The sequence below is a fragment of the Trachinotus anak genome, unplaced genomic scaffold (genome assembly GCF_046630095.1).
Source record: "Trachinotus anak isolate AG129_WGS33_773 ecotype Australia unplaced genomic scaffold, CSIRO_AGI_Tana_v1 ptg000007l, whole genome shotgun sequence".
Taxonomy (NCBI): Eukaryota; Metazoa; Chordata; class Actinopteri; order Carangiformes; family Carangidae; genus Trachinotus; species Trachinotus anak.
This window is the reverse complement of record NW_027273858.1, coordinates 485,792-502,500: the sequence shown is the minus strand read 5'-3', so window position 1 is coordinate 502,500 and position 16,709 is coordinate 485,792. Positions and strand designations below refer to the sequence as shown.

The window sequence follows — 16,709 nt, the reverse complement described above, 5'->3', positions numbered from 1 at the left end:
TGATGAGGCAGCTGTGGATTGTGTTTCCAGGCTCTGCATCAGTGTTTGTCCTCTGATGGAAGGACAGAGCAGACTGCCAGAGCTTAGTCACCACCGCGCCTCTGCACAGTGTCACCTGCAGAGAGAGGAAGAGGAGGGGGGGGGGCTGCACCTGCTGCAGTCAGAGTGCTTAGATCAGCTGATCACTGTGTCACTAGATCAATCACCTGCTGAGCTGAACCTGATGGAACAACAAAAAATGTAACAATTAATCAATTATGAAAGTAATTGCTGATTAATTTTCTTTTGATCAGTGAGCTGATTAATACCATCCTCACTCTCCCCACGCTGCTGCTGATTGAGCCAAATATTTCACATTAAAAGCCTTTCAGCGACTCAAAATGGCATAATCCTCCCTGTGACCGGGGAGACTTTTAAAGTTCCCATAGTCAGAAGAGAGGATCTGAGCCTCTCTTCTGATTGGCTGACTGTTTTCTGAATGATGCAATAAAAATACAGCAGATTTCAGGTAAACACTCAGAGAAACCAAATCCTGCAAGGTTGGATGGTGGGTCCAGGTGGGCGGGGCTTAGGGCTGTAGCTGAGGGTTGTTGTGACATCACAAAGTTGCAGAAGTCCTGACGGCTGGTTTTAAGGCTCAGTGTCTGAATACAGGCTGTGTGCATTTCTCTGTGGACTGAGGCTTTGATACTTTCACAGTATTAATATAGAACCTAGACCTGCTTTATAATCACAAACACATGGACATCTACCTTTAGACTGTGGAGCTTTAACCTGAAAGTGCTACAGGGTTGGAGTTACCTTGACAACGGCAGCTCAATACAAAATAAAAGGCAGAAGTGATTTGCGTTAATGACTGAGTACGACATGATTCAGGAGATGATCACACTGTTATTTTTAGGCTTATTGATGCTTCCAGCTTCTCAGATGTGAGGATTCGCTGCTTCGCTTCATCTCGTTCCTAAAACCAGTGGATCTGTTAAATCTTTGACAACATTTTTCACTGTTTTCTAATGTTTTATAGACTAAATGATGAATTCTGAAAGCGATGGACAGTTTGGTTCTGGTGTGTTCAGATTGTTGTTTCCACACAGAGACCAGTGCACTGCTGAATATTCTCTCTTAACTCTGAAGTCGGTGTCAGGTTGAGTCAGTGTGGCGCTCTGCACGTGTGCAGTTGTGAGTTTTTGGTCCACTGGCTCATTGATTAGTGTAACCATGGCAACCAGTAAACGCATTAGCAGTTAACCTTCTCAGAAAACCTAATTAAAGGGAGCAGAGATGCTGACTGTCCTGGAGACATTCTACCAGTCAGAGAACTGTTCTCACGTTTGGTTACTAAAGAAGAACCAAGAGAGGCAGAACGTTCAGGAACATTCAGTTTTCTCTGCAGAGAGAGAGAGAGAGAGTGTGTGTGTGTGTGTGTGTGTGTGTGTGTGTGTGTGTGTGTGTGTGTGTGTGTGAGTCAAACAGGAAGTAAAGATGTGTCGGCTGAAGTGTGTAAAATCTAAATCTGCTGCCGTTGTCTCATGTTGTAATTACACAGGAAGAGCCGGGATCTTTTGTCCCTTTGTGATTCGCCCACGGACGCTGTTCATGTGTCGCTCTGTCATAACAACGCTGACGCAGGGAGATAATAACACATCTGCCTGAGCTCTGTCAGTGTCATGGAGGCTGTCAGAGCAGGAAGAGAAGCTGTGCAGCTGCAGCCAGAGTCTGGCTCGTGTTCAGGCTGGAGGTGAGAGGCTGAACAGGTCATGATGTCACGGTTCAGCCTCTAAACCTGAGTCTGAACCTGGTTTTCATCGCTCTGACCCTGATCGTTAACCGGCCTCACTGAGCCAGTGTGAACCAGGTGGAAGAGACCAGTCCCCCGACCTGAACAACCTGCAGCAAGGTCTCTGTGTCCTGCTGTGTCCTAAAAGATCATTTCCATCATTGATTAATCAGATGATTATTTTCAGATGTCTCTTTTTGTCTGACCAACAGTTTAAACCAAAAACCTTCAGTTTCCTGTTGTGTGACAGAGAAAAGCTTAAAATCTCCACATTTGAGAAGCTTGAACCAGTAAAGTTGGTTTCTGCTTCAAAGAAATGATTAAAACGCTGATTATTTTCTGTCAGTTTACTAATTGATCGACAGAGTAACTGCTCAGCTCTCGTGTCGTTAATGTGGAGATCTGTGACGTCTTTCTCTCCCCAACTTCCCTCCATTGTTGCTGCTGACATCACTTCACTTCCTGATTAACTGCCCCCAAAGCTCGGGGCTTTAATTACTGTGATAATGACTGTGAGTTAATTTCTGAGGATGGACACGACCAATCACAGCCCTGGTGCAGACGCAGTCAGGTGTGAGGCTGGGACTGAGCTTCCTGTTGATGCTGCAGGTGAACGAAGCTGATTAACGAGCAGAAGAGTTTTTATGAAGTGATTCTGACGAACATCTGCACTGCGACACCGAGACACGGCAGCCACAGATCCCGGATCTGTTCTGTCTCTGACTTCATCTTCCTCCTCTCCTCAGACCTGTGCTGAGACTTTGCCGGCGGTGGCGGTGGCGTTCTGAGCTGTGTGTGTGATGCTGTTTGAGTTGGATGGTGTCGGGTCAGATAGCTGCTGCTGGCCTACATGGCTCAGTGTGGCCTACATAACGCTGCTGAGAGGAGAGCGTGATGGATGACATCGTCAAACACACACTCACATGCCCTAAATATACACCTGTGTGTGTGTGTGTGTGTGTGTGTGTGTGTGTGTGTGTGTGTGTGTGTGTGTGTGTGTGTGTGTGTGTGTGTGTGTGTGTGTGTGTGTGTGTGTGTGTTGTTCACACACGTTCCAGGCTGAGGTGACCTTGGACAGAGTTGTGTGTCTGAAGTTGGTTCTGTAGGTTGAGAGTATTTAAGGTTTTTTCCTAATCTTAGTCTTATACTTAAGGAATCACTTAAAGTCAGTTGAACAGCTGCATAAAAACCAAAGTAAGAAACTAAAGGTCTGAATTCAACATGACTGAGTTGATGGTGATAAATGAAAATAGTGAACACATCCCAGGAGACATAATGCTGCATGGTTTCACTGCTGTAAAATCTCGTTTCCTTAAGGAAACCTTTTAAGAGATGCTGTGCGATACTCTTAACCGCCGCCCTCAGCTGAGGGGAAATGAAACCAGGTAGAAAACTGCAGGTGTTCTGTGCACTGACACTGGCAGGTCACTGAGGGACAGAGCTCAGAGATCAGGAAACTGTTCTAAAACTAGAGCTGAACAATGAAGCAGAATATTATAGAGTTATGACCAGGTGTGATACCAGATGTGCATCAGCTGGTCTGACTCAGGAACATCTGTCCTCATGTTAAACCTGTGATTTTGAGTGAAGATCAGTTTTCAGATTCAGTTTTTTCTTTGCTCCTGAAAATGTGACATTTCAGAGAAGCTGAGTTTTTTTTTTCCTCAGTGCTGCGAGGTCACATGTGAAGCCGCAGTGTTTGGAGTGTGTGGGTGTGTAATGGATGTGTGTGTGTGTGTGTGTGTGTGTGTGCAGGTGTGTGTAATGCTGCGGTGAAGTGGCTGCTGTTGTTAATGGAGAGTTCGGGGCGAGGGCCGCGGCTGCAGAGCGGTGGCGTTGACGTGCAGACGGCTCTAACCCTGCGTGGGAGTCCGAACGCAGCTCAGGACTCTGCTGGGTTTCGGTTGCCATGGTGAACAATTGATACTTGAATTGCAAAATTGTGAAGACGGCTAAAAATACAGAGATTTGAACACATGCAGGCTGAGCTCCGTCTGTTTTTCCATCTGTTCATCAACAGCATCTCTGCAGCAGAGACTGATCTCATCTCTGCGTTGAACAGAGTCTGGAACAATTATGGTTGTCATGGTTACAATAACAACAGTGAACGGTCATGGATAATAGAAACAACATAAACTACTACTGTCACATGGGAATCGAACACCGCTCTCCTGTGTCATATTCATCCATCCACCCCAACCTCCTCCTGACGTGGACTCTGTCGCTCTATAAACTACGTCACCGCACTTTTCCCTTTGCTCCTGTCGTCATTACTACGACCACTAGATGTCGCCTAGCAACAACACCTAACTATTCTCATCTATCATCTTTTCTTATTTCCTTTTTCTTTCCTGTTTTATTGTGTCCATCCTAATCTTTCTCTTTATTTAATTCATTCTTTCTTTTCCTCTTTGCTTCTTCAACCGATCTGTGAACAGTAACAAAACCAGAATCAAGAGATACAAACCTAAACTTCTTGATACGTCATTACTCAGATATTTTTACTTCTATGCATCAGGTAACTTTAGACTTCAGAACTCTTACTTTGAAAGGATTGTGTTGTTCGTACTTTATGCTTCAGTCTGAAGTCACAGTGAGACCTCCACTCCCTCCATCTGCTGTGAAACAGAGACATGAGTTTTATCTGAGCACAAAGAAGCAGCTGTTTTTCTCTTTTCTCTCCGTCACAGTTTGTAGCGTCTGGTTTTCATCTTTGTTTCAGTTTTAGTTTTCAATGAATAACTTCAGCTCTGAGACTCCACCTCCTGCAGTTTACAGGTTCTGTTTCTTTTCTCTGAAATGGAGCGTAGTTGCAGTATGAATGCAGGAACACAGCTCAGTACATTTAAAAGCTGTAATTTTCTGGACGGTGTTCCACGTTCTAAAGGGAACCGAGACAGTGTTGAGATGTTGCAGATTTTCATTGTTCGGTTTCCTGCTGCAGCGTCTTTAGAGTAAACTGTCTCTGTAGTTTGGCTTCGCTGTCAGTAAAGTTTTTCTTTGCTTCTCAGCTCCAGCCGAGAGTTTTTGTGCCTCTGTCGGGAGCTTGATGAGTGGGCTCCGGCACAATGTGTGCTGGGACAGCGGTAACCATGGAGACCAGTGGTTCTGACTCAGTAATGTTGGTGTTGTAAACTCAGAGAGAGAAGTGATGCAACATGTTTCACCACAGGTGAAAATTTAATTACACATCTGTCAGTGAGAGTTTTGGGAGTTTTGTCTTCAGCAGCTCCAGTCTGTTGGTTACAGTTCGCACATTATCTTGTCTGAAAATGGCAATTTTTACATTTTTGCTTGAGAAATGACTTAATCAGTCATCAAAATAGCCAATTATCTATCAATTAAGTGACTAATATTTGCAGCTTGTATCTGAGAGATTGAGAGAGACAGGGAGATAAAGAGATATTGCACTTGAGAGCATTCATCAGAGAGAGAGTGAGAGTGGAGAGAGCTTTAATAAGAGCTGATTGCAGTGGAGGATGCTGGGAGGTGGGAGGAGGTGGGAGGAGGACGTGGGCGAGAGACAGAAGAGAGAAAAGATCCATCTGATGCTGAAAAGATGCTCAGAAAGAACATGAGGGCTGGTTTCTGTTGGCAAAGTCAGACGTGGGCGTCTGTGCTGTTCAGCTGCATTATGGGAAACGTAGGAGCCAGTGTTTTTGAGATTGGTGCTGGGAAGAGAAATCGGGATATCTCGTCAATACGAGATCTCGTTATGGCTGAAACTAACGATTTTTTTCTTTATTAATTATCAATGAAATGATGGAAATAGTTAAAAAAAAAAAAATTAAATTCCCAGAATCCAGTGGGGCTTATTCATATGCACTGACTGAAGTGATGGATCAATTTTCAAAATAGTTTCAGATTCATTTACTGTGGTTTTTCTAAATTAAAGGTTGTCATATCTCTCTCTCTATCTCTCTCTCTCTTTCTCTCTCTCTCTCTCTCTCTCTCTCTATTTCTGTCCTTCCTGTTTTCACCCAGTGTCATTACTGCCTCTCTTCTTATCTCTCCATTCTCTCTCTCTCCTTCTATAAATATCCCTCCTGCAGAGTCTTGCTACATCTGGCTGTACCACCAGACATTTGTCCCGTTCTCTCTCTCCTCTTGTCCCTTCTCTCTCTATGCTCTCTCGCCCTTCGTCCTGTCTGCAGAGTACGTCATAGTTTCCTCAAGCTGCTGCAGTCTCTCTGTGGGCGTCTGCAGACTTTAACTCTGCTGCAACAATCAAACCATCAACAGAAAATGAATGAACAACCATTTGTGAAGAGCTTGATCAGTCAGTATTTTCAGTGCAGTGTTTATATCAGGATTGTGACACAGTGGCGCCCCCTACAGGCAGAAGTAAAAAACATCCTCCTTGTTTACACATCCACATTTTTTCACAGGTTAATGCTCTAAGTTCTGCTTTGGGACAACATTTATATAATTATATGTCAAACTGTCTCCATTAAATGTGGCAGAATTAGCTGCCAGCTGCTCCTCTTTGCAGTGAATCCATGCACGTACCGATATCTGTCACTGGATCACTGACACTGAAGAAAACCTTAAAACGTGACAATTTCCAGGCAAGTTCTGCAGTTATAAGGAGAAGTTTTCTGGGCAGGTTTGTGGACGTTAATTTGTAATGAGAGTGTAGATCACACTGAATCTAAAAATATGAGTTTGAGTCTGTGTGTTCAGATTTATTGTTCTCTGGATGATTTGTTGTTCAGATCAGGAGCTGTGTCACAGCCGCTGTGTTGACGAGTGGCCAGACCTCGCAGCCTTCGCCTGTACTCACCTGTCTCTTCCCTCCCTTTTCTCACGAGCTGGTGGAGACCAAACACAGAGCTAAAAGAGAGGGGCCGCTGCACTGAGTTTGATCAGGTGACCTCTCATGTTGGACGTGGAAATGAGCAACTAAAATACAGTCAGAAGTGTTTTCAGTTCCTCTGCAGTTTTCAAACTGAAATAATAATTCATTCATTCGTCTTAGAAACAATATTATTAAACAGGAAAGTGTCAGAGAAAGAACAGATCACATTCTCTCTCTCTCTCTCTCTCTCTCTCTCTCTCTCTCTCTCTCTCTCTCTCTCTCTCTCTCTCTCTCTCTCTCTCTGTTCCAGTCCTGTTGGTATTGAATATCTCTCACCCTCCTCGCTCATCTCGCTGCCCTGACACACTTTCTAAACTCTGTGTGTCTGTGTGTCCATGTGCTTTATTGCTTCTGCGTGAGTGCACATTGTGTTAGCTTCACTCTGGCAACACACACAAACACACACACACACATATACACACTGTCAGGGTCCCAGTAGTGGCGTATTTTTAGCGTAGCAACACAAGCAGCTTCAGCCTGACTGGTTGTTGAGCTGCAAGTGGGTGGCAGCAGACACACACACACAGATACACACACACACACACACACACACACACACACACACACACACACTCACTCACACAGATACACACACTCACACACACACACACACACACACACACACTCACACTCACTCACACAGATACACACACTCACTCACACACACACACACACACACACAGATACACACACTCACTCACACAGATACACACACACACACACACACACACACACACACTCACTCACACACACACACAGATACACACACTCTCTCACACAATATCAGTGTGTTACTCTGCATCAGAGAAACAGTTTTTGCTCTGCAGAGTCTCCAGAGGTGGAAAAATCTCATTGGTTGGGTTAAACACCAGTGGGCGGAGCCAGAGAGAGGCGAGTTTGTTGTGCAACAGCAGCAGCCAATCAGGGAGCAGATCTGAACTTTACGTTGTTTGAGAATAATTCTGCAACTAATGATAATTTTCACAGACAATGAATCAGCTGATTATTTTTTTTATGTAAAGTAACAGAAAACAATGAGAACGAGGTGGTGATGTCATCAAATGTCTTGATTCGTCCAATCAACAAATCTTCACACCTGAGAAGCTGGAACCAGAAAATATTTTAATACATTTTTGTTTGAAACAAGACTTAAACAATTAGATTATTCCCATGATCAATTAATCTGCAGATTACTTTCTCAATCGAACACACACACAAGTCATTCTGTCAAGTCATCTGACTAATCCATTCATCAGTTGTTTCAGCTCCGGATTAATCGATTATCAGAACAGTTGCTGATTCATTTCCTGTCACTGTTGACAAATAACTTTCAGTATTAATTGATCTATTGATTCTTATATATAAGGAAAATAAGGAGAATAACTGTAGGAAACATTTCCAGCAGGAAACAGTTTGTGTTGTTGTTCAGTGTTGTTCAACACACCGCGACACGTTCAAGACAGCAGAAAAAACGTCTGACATCTGACCGCTGCAGCCGTGCGTGCGTGCGTGCGTGCGTGCGTGCGTGCGTGCGTGCGTGCGTGCGTGCGTGCGTGCGTGGGTGCAGTTTGCTGACTGCAGGATCCAGACAGGTTGTGCTGACTCGCTCTGCTGACTCCTTGTTCTCTGTTTACCTGCTCAGTTTGTTCCGACTCCTTCGGTGACAGCAAACGCACCATCTGCAGTTTAAAGCACTTTCAGTGCACCACACGTTTCATCAGCAGCAGCAGCTCTTTTAAACTGCTGCAGGGAAACATGTGACAGCAGGGGCCCCACCAGCACTTTCTTCCTTGGGGCCCCTGACAGGTGAATGATGATAAGAAGTAAAACGTCTGTTTTTTTCCCTCCTGTCAGCTTCTCCTCACCTTTGTTTCTTCCTACTGCTCAGTACCCATCAGCCCCTGGTGTCTGATGTCACCACTGTGTCAGAAAACCTTTACAAACTCTTTAACCTCCACCTGCAGGAGGAGAAGCAAACACCACCAGGTCATGCTTCACCTCTTACTGCAACATTAATGTGGTGACTCTAATTCCATCAGATTCTCATTTTCCACATTCAACGAGTGTAGAATATGAATTAATTCATAATTAAACATGATAGGATCATAATGAAAGATCTGAGGCATCTGATAAAATGTGTAAACTGATTAGAGCTGCAACAGTTTATTGATTAATCATCGGGAAAATAATCCAGTTTGACTTGTGTCAGAATTTAAATATCTGTTGTTGGACAAAACAGGTCTGAAGGCTTTGTCCTGGGCTCTGAAACCTTTTTATTCATATTTTCATTAGTTTCTGACATGTTACAGACTCAATAATTAACCCATAAATAGAAAATAGAAGATAATCAATAATATTTATCATGAGGTGCAGTCTGAAAACGAATACCAACTCTGTGTGTGTGTGTTTCGTAATGGTTTCCCAGCTCTTGCAGTAACGTGCTGTGACCAGGGGGGGGCACCGTTCTCTCAGGTTAGAGATGATGATGTTGCAGATCAGGAAGAGTCTGTAACAGTCTGCAGCCAATGACAGAGCAGAGTCACAGTCACATGACATCTGCTGCTGCAGCCTCAGTGTATTTAAAGAAAAACATTAACAACATGAAATCAAACGATCAGCTCTGTTTTTATTGTAGTTTTCAGTGTTGTATCGACCAGATGTGATTGTAACACAACTGTCAAAGCAGCTGAACCTCTTTATACACACAACACACAATACACAACACACAACACACACTGTTGTAGAGCTGAAACTATTTATCAGCAGCTGGTGTAATAACTGACTCATCGTCTCAGTCGAGTCCAAGTGAATGAAAATGAAAATCCAGACTCTCCCTGGTTCAAAGACAATGTGACAGATGTGTTTACTGACACGTTACAGAGAAAATGAACCAATTAACAGAAAAAACACAGGTGGATAAATTGGACGTTTTGAATCAATCATTATAATGGTGTTTTATAGAGAAGACTTAAAGACACATTGTGACACTGATGTTAGTGCATTAGTGCAAATCTGAATATAATGAAAATGATAATTTATTAAATTAAATGTTATGTATTAAATCATCCTATGACTTGGGTTAATTATTTTTTTTATTACTTAAATGTAAAAGAATAAAACCACGTCTCTGAATGAGCTCTGCTCCTCAGTCTCAGTGTCGTCCTCTGACTCGGCCTCTCTTGTCTCCGTTGTGGTCTCTGCAGGTTGTGGACGAGCCTCTGCCAGTCAGAGCCGGTCTGAGCGTGTGTGAGGCCCGAGGGTCCCGTCGCTAACAGCAGCAGGCAGCAGGTGGAAGCACTCGGAGGCGGCGGCGGGGGTGGAGTCGCGTCGAGGTCAAGATGACGTCGGTAGCGGCGGAGTACGACCACATGGAGATCCAGCAGCAGTACAGCGAGGGCGTCAACAACCGCTGGGACGCCGACGACTGGGACAACGAGAACAGTTCAGCTCGCCTGTTCGAGCGCTCGCGTATCAAAGCCCTCGCAGGTAAGATGACGGATGGATGGATGATGATGGATGATGATGGATGATGGATGATGATGTACTTTCAGTCCTGCTCTTTCACCCTCTGTTCAATCTTCAGAACTAATTCAGGCTAAAATAATCCCATTAATTCTTGGACAGCAGGTTTGATTAGTTGAACCTGGATCACGTTATCCTGAGCTAATTAAAGGCAGTAGATCAGCGTTTATATGATTGGCTGAGTGATGATCATGTGACTGCAGATACATTGGTTAGGTGTGTTGGGAACCCTCCCAGCATGCAAAGCATCAGTAGCAGAAGTGTTTCTTTTAGCTTGAGTATACGAACCAATCAGCTGGATGAAGATGAACAGGATCACATTATCTGGTTAACATCATGTGAGTCTGGATTAGTTGGTTTGAATAACAGGAGCTTTTTATACAGATGTGGGCTGTGACAGAGAACTGCTGTCTCTTATTTGGCTTCGTCCTGTGTGTGTGTCTGTGTGTCTGTGTGTGTGTGTGTGTGTGTGTGTGTGTGTTTACTCAGTGGGAGTCTGAATGGTTTCGTAAGCTGTGGGGTTGCAGAGTTTGTGTCAGCACAGAGAACAATGCAGCCTGGAACTAAACAAGCGCCCAAATGAAAACCTCTGCAGAATCAGCTGTGACTCAGTGACGGTGAAAACTGTGCATTTGATTTTCGTGTCATTCGTGAGTGTAAACGTATTTTTTTAAGATTTCTGCGGTCAGAATGATGAGTTCAGGGTCCTGACTCCCTCTGTACCTCCCTCTGCCTTCACACCTGCTAATAATCAGGAGCTAACGAGCGCTAACGAGGCTCATTAACGAGCTTCAGAGCGACAGACTGACAGGAAGGAGGCGGAGTTAAACATCTCTCAGTTTCTCATTCTGCTGTTGACCTCGTTAGTCAATCAGTTAATTGATAGTCAACAGTAAACATGGTGTCCTGATGATGACACAGTCCCTGGCTGAGCCAATCAGGAGCCAGTTCTGAGACAGCAGCTCCCTCCTCAGGTCAGGTGGTAAAAATGCAGTGAGAAATATACCTGAAGGTTTTTAAGACGTCACAAAAATGTTTTTTAAAAGTCTTAAAATTATTGGTTTGTGTAAAATAAGCAAATGCAATGTAAGTGTATTTATCTTCAGTCTATCAAATGTTTCTTCAGTCATTTATTGTGTAAAATAAGAACAGAGTCCCATGACAAGTTGCTTGATGTCTTTAGATCACGAGAAACAAATAATAAAATATTTTGATATTTAAAAATGAAATTAATAAATGTCAATTTAATAATTTTAATTAATAATCACCGTTTTTTTTAATTTTAGTTTGACCTAAATTTTCAGCATCATGTTCACCCACAGTCACAAACTAGTTTTTTGCAGTAATTGATTCATTTTTATAAATGAGTTTTTTCTTTTTATGATTTTAAAAAGAATGAAAATATGTTTAAATCATTAATAAAATTCTCATTTCAACAAGGTAGAAAATTAATGATGATCTTGAATTAGTGCAGACATACATTAATGAGAAGTGTGTGTGTGTGTGTGTGTGTGTGTGTGTGTGTGTGTGTGTGTGTGTGTGTCACAGTAACTCTATCTCTCGCTCTCCGCCTGCTGTTTTTACCCTGATGGCCGACTGCTCCACTCGTGTCCCACTTCACTAAATAATTCACACCAGTGTTAAATATGCAAGACTGCTGTGTGTGTGTGTGTGTGTGTGTGTGTGTGTGTGTGTGTGTGTGTGTGTGTGTGTGTTATTTTAAAGGTAAGGAGGCAGAGCAGGTATTTCAGTTGTGTTACGATACTAAATAAAAATATAAAAGACTTCACTTAGAATTACAGTTATGTGAAATAAGATTATTATTATTATTTAGAGCTGCATTCATTGGAAAAATAATCAGCAAGTAATCAAATAATTATCAGTAATTTTTTATATTTGATGGTTTTAGTCTTTTAAACGTCGTCTTGATGGAAAAATTTGTGCCATGTTGTTTCTGAGAAACATTTTTAAAACATTATCTGGATTAAATTTGATCCATAATCCAGAAAATGTTTGGAAGATTAATTGACAATGAAAAGAGTCATTAGTTTCAGCTCAGTTAGGTTTTCTCTTACATGTATTACTTCTGTTTTTATTACACGTTAGAGTAAAATATTTGACGTCATTAGACAAATATAACTGAATGACATTAATAATAAACCTTAATATATCAGCATGAAGCTCAAAGTACTTTACATGAACGTGCAGAACCTGAAAATGAACGAATAAATAAAAAATGATAAAATACAAAAAAATTTAGTGGAAAAAAATAGAATTAAAGATTCAGTCAAAAAGCTAATTCAATAAAAGCTAATGTTTCTTAAAGAAACAGAATTAGTTGGATGTTTTAGTTGGTTCCACAATTTTGGACCATAACAAACAACTGTTGGTACATTAGCTGTAGCTGTTGTGTAGTTGTAGTTGTCACATGTTGTGTAGCTGTTGTGTAGCTGTAGTTGTCACGTGTTGTGTAGCTGTAGTTTTTGTTGTAGTTGTTGTGTAGTTGTAGCTTTAGCTGCAGCTGTAGTTGTCACATGTGTAGCTTTAGTTGTAGTTGTAGCTGTATCTGTATCTGTTGTGTAGTTGTAGTTGCAGCTTTAGCTGTAACTGTCACATGTTGTGTAGCTGTTGTGTAGCTGTAGCTGTCACATGTTGTGTACTTGAGACTAACAACTAAAGACCAACAGATATAAAAACATGGTAAAATGTGAGTTGGTAAACTGAAATATTCTGTGACAGTCAGACTCTGGACGTCGTCCTGAGCAGCTACAGTCTGAGCTGAGACTGACAGATGTTTTCAGATGTTGCAGTGTGGACGTGCACCTCTTCCTCCTCCTCTTCCTCCTCTTTCTCCTCCTCCTCTTTCTCCTCCTCCTCTTTCTCCTCCTCCTCCTCCTCCTCCTCTTCCTCCTCTTCCTCCTCCTCCTCCTCCTCCTCCTCTTCCTCCTCCTCTTCCTCCTCCTCCTCCTCCTCCTCCTCCTGTTTGCAGCCTCTTCCTGTTCGTGCTGAGCTCAGCAGGCTGGAGGATGTGTGGGGTGATGACATTGAAATAGCACTGTATTTGATACAGGCTGAGTGTGTGTGTGTGTGTGTGTGTGTGTGTGTGTGTCCTTGGCCTCCCTCCTTTGATTACAAACAGAGTCTTTGTTTGTGCCGTTAACGAGCTGAACACCAGGACTAACCAGCAGCAGTTTAAATAAAGTTTGAGCAGCTGAAGTGGTTTTACTGTCCTGTGGTAACCGTTGCTACGGTGACTGTGTAGTAACAGATGCATCAGTGAAACCCTGTTCAGCTCAGAGTTTCAGTGTGAAACAGTTTGAAGACACAGTTGACTGATCAGATAGAAACTGATCAGTCTGAACAGTTTCAGCTTCTCCGGCTTCAAGTTTGATGCATTATTAACTGATCGTCTCTGTGTTTGATGGATCATCAACAATAAAGGCTCCAGTTGGCTTATATTCAATTTATTGATCCGTCATGTGACCAGTCAATCACGATATATACCAAACAGTACAAGTTTCTTCAAACATGCAGCTGGACTCTGGTTGAAAACATTTCTCAGTCGTTGGTTTCAGGCTGAACGTGAAGAGAAACTCGACTCAGGCTCCAGCTTCACTTCAGTCAGTTCAACCTTCGACCCTTCACCTGTCAGCTTGTGTGTGTGTGTGTGTGTGTCTGAAGCAAAAGTGCAAAAGTGTGTGTTACACCTCCATATGATATCCTGGGAAACACAAAACCGCTGGTCTCCATGGAAACGTGGGTAGATCTACTTACAGTGAAGGCAGAGACAGAAGAAGTGTGTGTGTGTGTGTGTGTGTGTGTGTGTGTGTGTGTTTGTTATACTGCAGTAGCACCCTGAGTGTGTGTGTTTGTCATTGTGGACGTTCAGTCGTAGTTTCACTGTGGACTGAAGAGCAGGACGAGTTGAGGCTAAAAACCTTGAAGTCAAACTGAGGAGAGAGGAAACAGGGTTAACACTCGGCCCAGCTCGTGCTGAGGTCGGCTGCTGACTGTGTTCAAACATGGCTGCAGCCTCGAGGTGTTTCTGGTCACTCTGTTGGTTTAAAATAAGCCTGGTGAAGACGAGGAGTCGGATCATCAGCTCCTCACAGGAAGCTGTCGAACCTCAAACGTCTCATCAGATAGTTCCTGACTCAAATCAAAGTTTGGACTTTACAACATGAAACATTTGAGAAATTTGGCTTCTTCTGTTGGTGAAAAAAAACCTGCTGATTATTTCTTGGATTCATCTTTTTATCATCTTTTACCTCAGGAAACTGAAACTTGTTCATGTTGCTGGTCTCAGACAAATATAATAAAATGTTCAGCAGGTTATGATGTCAGTTCATGTTAAATCAAACCTGTTTCTGATCCCAGAACAGACCTGACGGACAAAACTGGAAATACATTGACCCAACTACAGAAAATAGACAGAAAAACCTGAGAGGCCAATGATTTTTTGATTTTTTTATTGAGAAAACAATGGAGCGATGAATCAGTCTTGAATAATGAAAACCATGAGCTGCAGCTGCTGCGTGTTAGATTTCATAATCATTCAGGGAAACGGTGACTGAGATGATGCAAACAGCAGGAGTCTCAGTGTTGGTTTATATCGACTTTAATAAGAAGTTAATCAGTATTGATACGTGCTGTTATTATTAGTTTATTAATGGGTGAAAACGACTCAGTCGACCACTCAGTAATTTGAACCAGGAACAGTCCAGGTTCCCCACAGAGACACACACACACACACACACATACACACATACACACTTCCTGTTCAGAGGACCAGATGGTGGAATGCTGGGAATGTTGGGGTGTCTGTTTTTTTTAATGTGTGGTTTTACAACACCAGAGAAAGTGAAAGTAAAGAAGCTTCTTCTTCTCTTTTTATTTATTTATACAGATTCTTTCATCCTCACTTCCTGTTTGTTTTTTCTCTTTCTTTCTCTTCTAAGATAAAATCAGTTAAACTTTATTGATCCTCCTCAGAGAAACGACAGATGAGTCGGAATATAAATAAAAATGAATCAGTTCTGTTTCCAGCTCCTTCTTTATTTTTTCCAGTTTCCAGATTCTTCTATGATCCTAAACTTCAGGTCTGTGGTTCTGAGCTGTGGTCGGACATTTTCAGACATTTAAATACGAAACTTTTCCTTCATCCAGTAAAAATCACAACTGCTTGTTTGTCCATCACCTCGTCAGTCAGACTGTTTAGTTCCAACATGGCCGCCATGGCGAAGCTGCTGCTGCTGTGACCTCACAGGAATGTCTTTGTGTGGTCAGGAGGCTGAGGCGGCGTGTCGGTGTGAAATTCACCACTGCAGCGACACAAGTTTGAGCCCTGAACGCAGCACCAGCTCTGGACCGTGGTGATGATGTCATCACTGAGCAGCTGCAGATGATTCATAAATAATTTACAGAAACAGAAAAACTCAGCATTGGAGGCGTTTCGTCCTCGAGCAGCGTGAGCGGTCGGGCTCCGCTCCGGCTGGATGAATGGTGTGTTTGGTTCGGCGGCGGGGTCGCCCCTGAGGGGCCGAGCCACGAGGAAGCCAGATGACGGCAGGAAACGCGGTGTGATGCTCAGCATGCGGGCGGCGAGCAGCAGGACAGAACGTGTTGTCACACAGATTATCAACAGAACCCTGACTGTTCCCATCAGCTGCAGAAACGTCCCCTCCATCTGCTCTCTGTTTGCTGCGACCTCTGACCTTTGACCTCTGCACTGATCTGGGAGCTGAAGCTGTTTCTGGTTTTAAACGTCATTACAATGAATCAGGAAGCTTTGTTAATGACTGATTCCTTGATGAGACGTGTTTTTATTTACATATCCCAAGATTCATTGCAGCTGGTAACGAAAATAATAAGCAAACAGCAGAGACAGAGAGTCAGAGACTCTTTTAGCTCCGTCTTTAGTCTCCACCAGCTGCTGAGAAAAACGTCCATAAAGTTATTTTGACTCTGAGCCTGTTTCTGGCTCTTGAGCTGCTAAATGCTGGAGCTGGTTCTGGTTCTGTCCTTTAATGATCCTCATCAGCTCTCCTGCTCTCTCTGTGACCTTTATTCTCCTTTTATCTGTCAACATTCTGCTTCACTACAGTTAAAACCGTCTCTGGGTGGAGTTGGCGGCTTTTTAATCAGGTCAAAGGTCGTGTTTGTGACTGTGATTCAACTAGAGCAGAAGTGAAAGAAAAGTTTCTCTTTCATCCAGAAACTTAAAAGAAAAGATGAGGGTGTGGTGACGCCCTGACTTTCACTACCTGCTTCTGAAGTGTGTGAAGTACCAGCTGCTTTTCATGCTTTTCACAGCAGAGTGTTTGTATAATTATTTCAATAACTGGAGCTATTGGTCAAAATTATGATCAATAATCATTATTGATTTTGTTTGTTGCACTAAAACCTTCTGTCTGTTTTCACGTTCAGGTTTCAGTCTTCTGCAGTTATTTCAGGGTCACATGAATATTTGTTCCATGTATTGTCTTGATGCTGTGACCTCTGACCTTTCACCTCCTCCCTGTTGATTGTGTCAGTTGTGCAGGAAGTGAAGCT

General features: G+C 42.9%; 1 protein-coding gene across 1 annotated transcript in view; it reads left to right on the top strand.

Moving 5' to 3' along the window:
- LOC139622494 (spectrin beta chain, non-erythrocytic 1) overlaps positions 1-16,709 on the top strand; it is a 101,829-nt gene that overhangs the window by 21,206 nt on the left and 63,914 nt on the right. The window contains exon 2 of the mRNA XM_071479820.1: positions 9,839-10,121. Within this exon, the coding sequence (XP_071335921.1) occupies positions 9,974-10,121 (148 nt within the window). The 5' untranslated portion in view covers positions 9,839-9,973. The remainder of the gene's footprint in view (positions 1-9,838; positions 10,122-16,709) is intronic.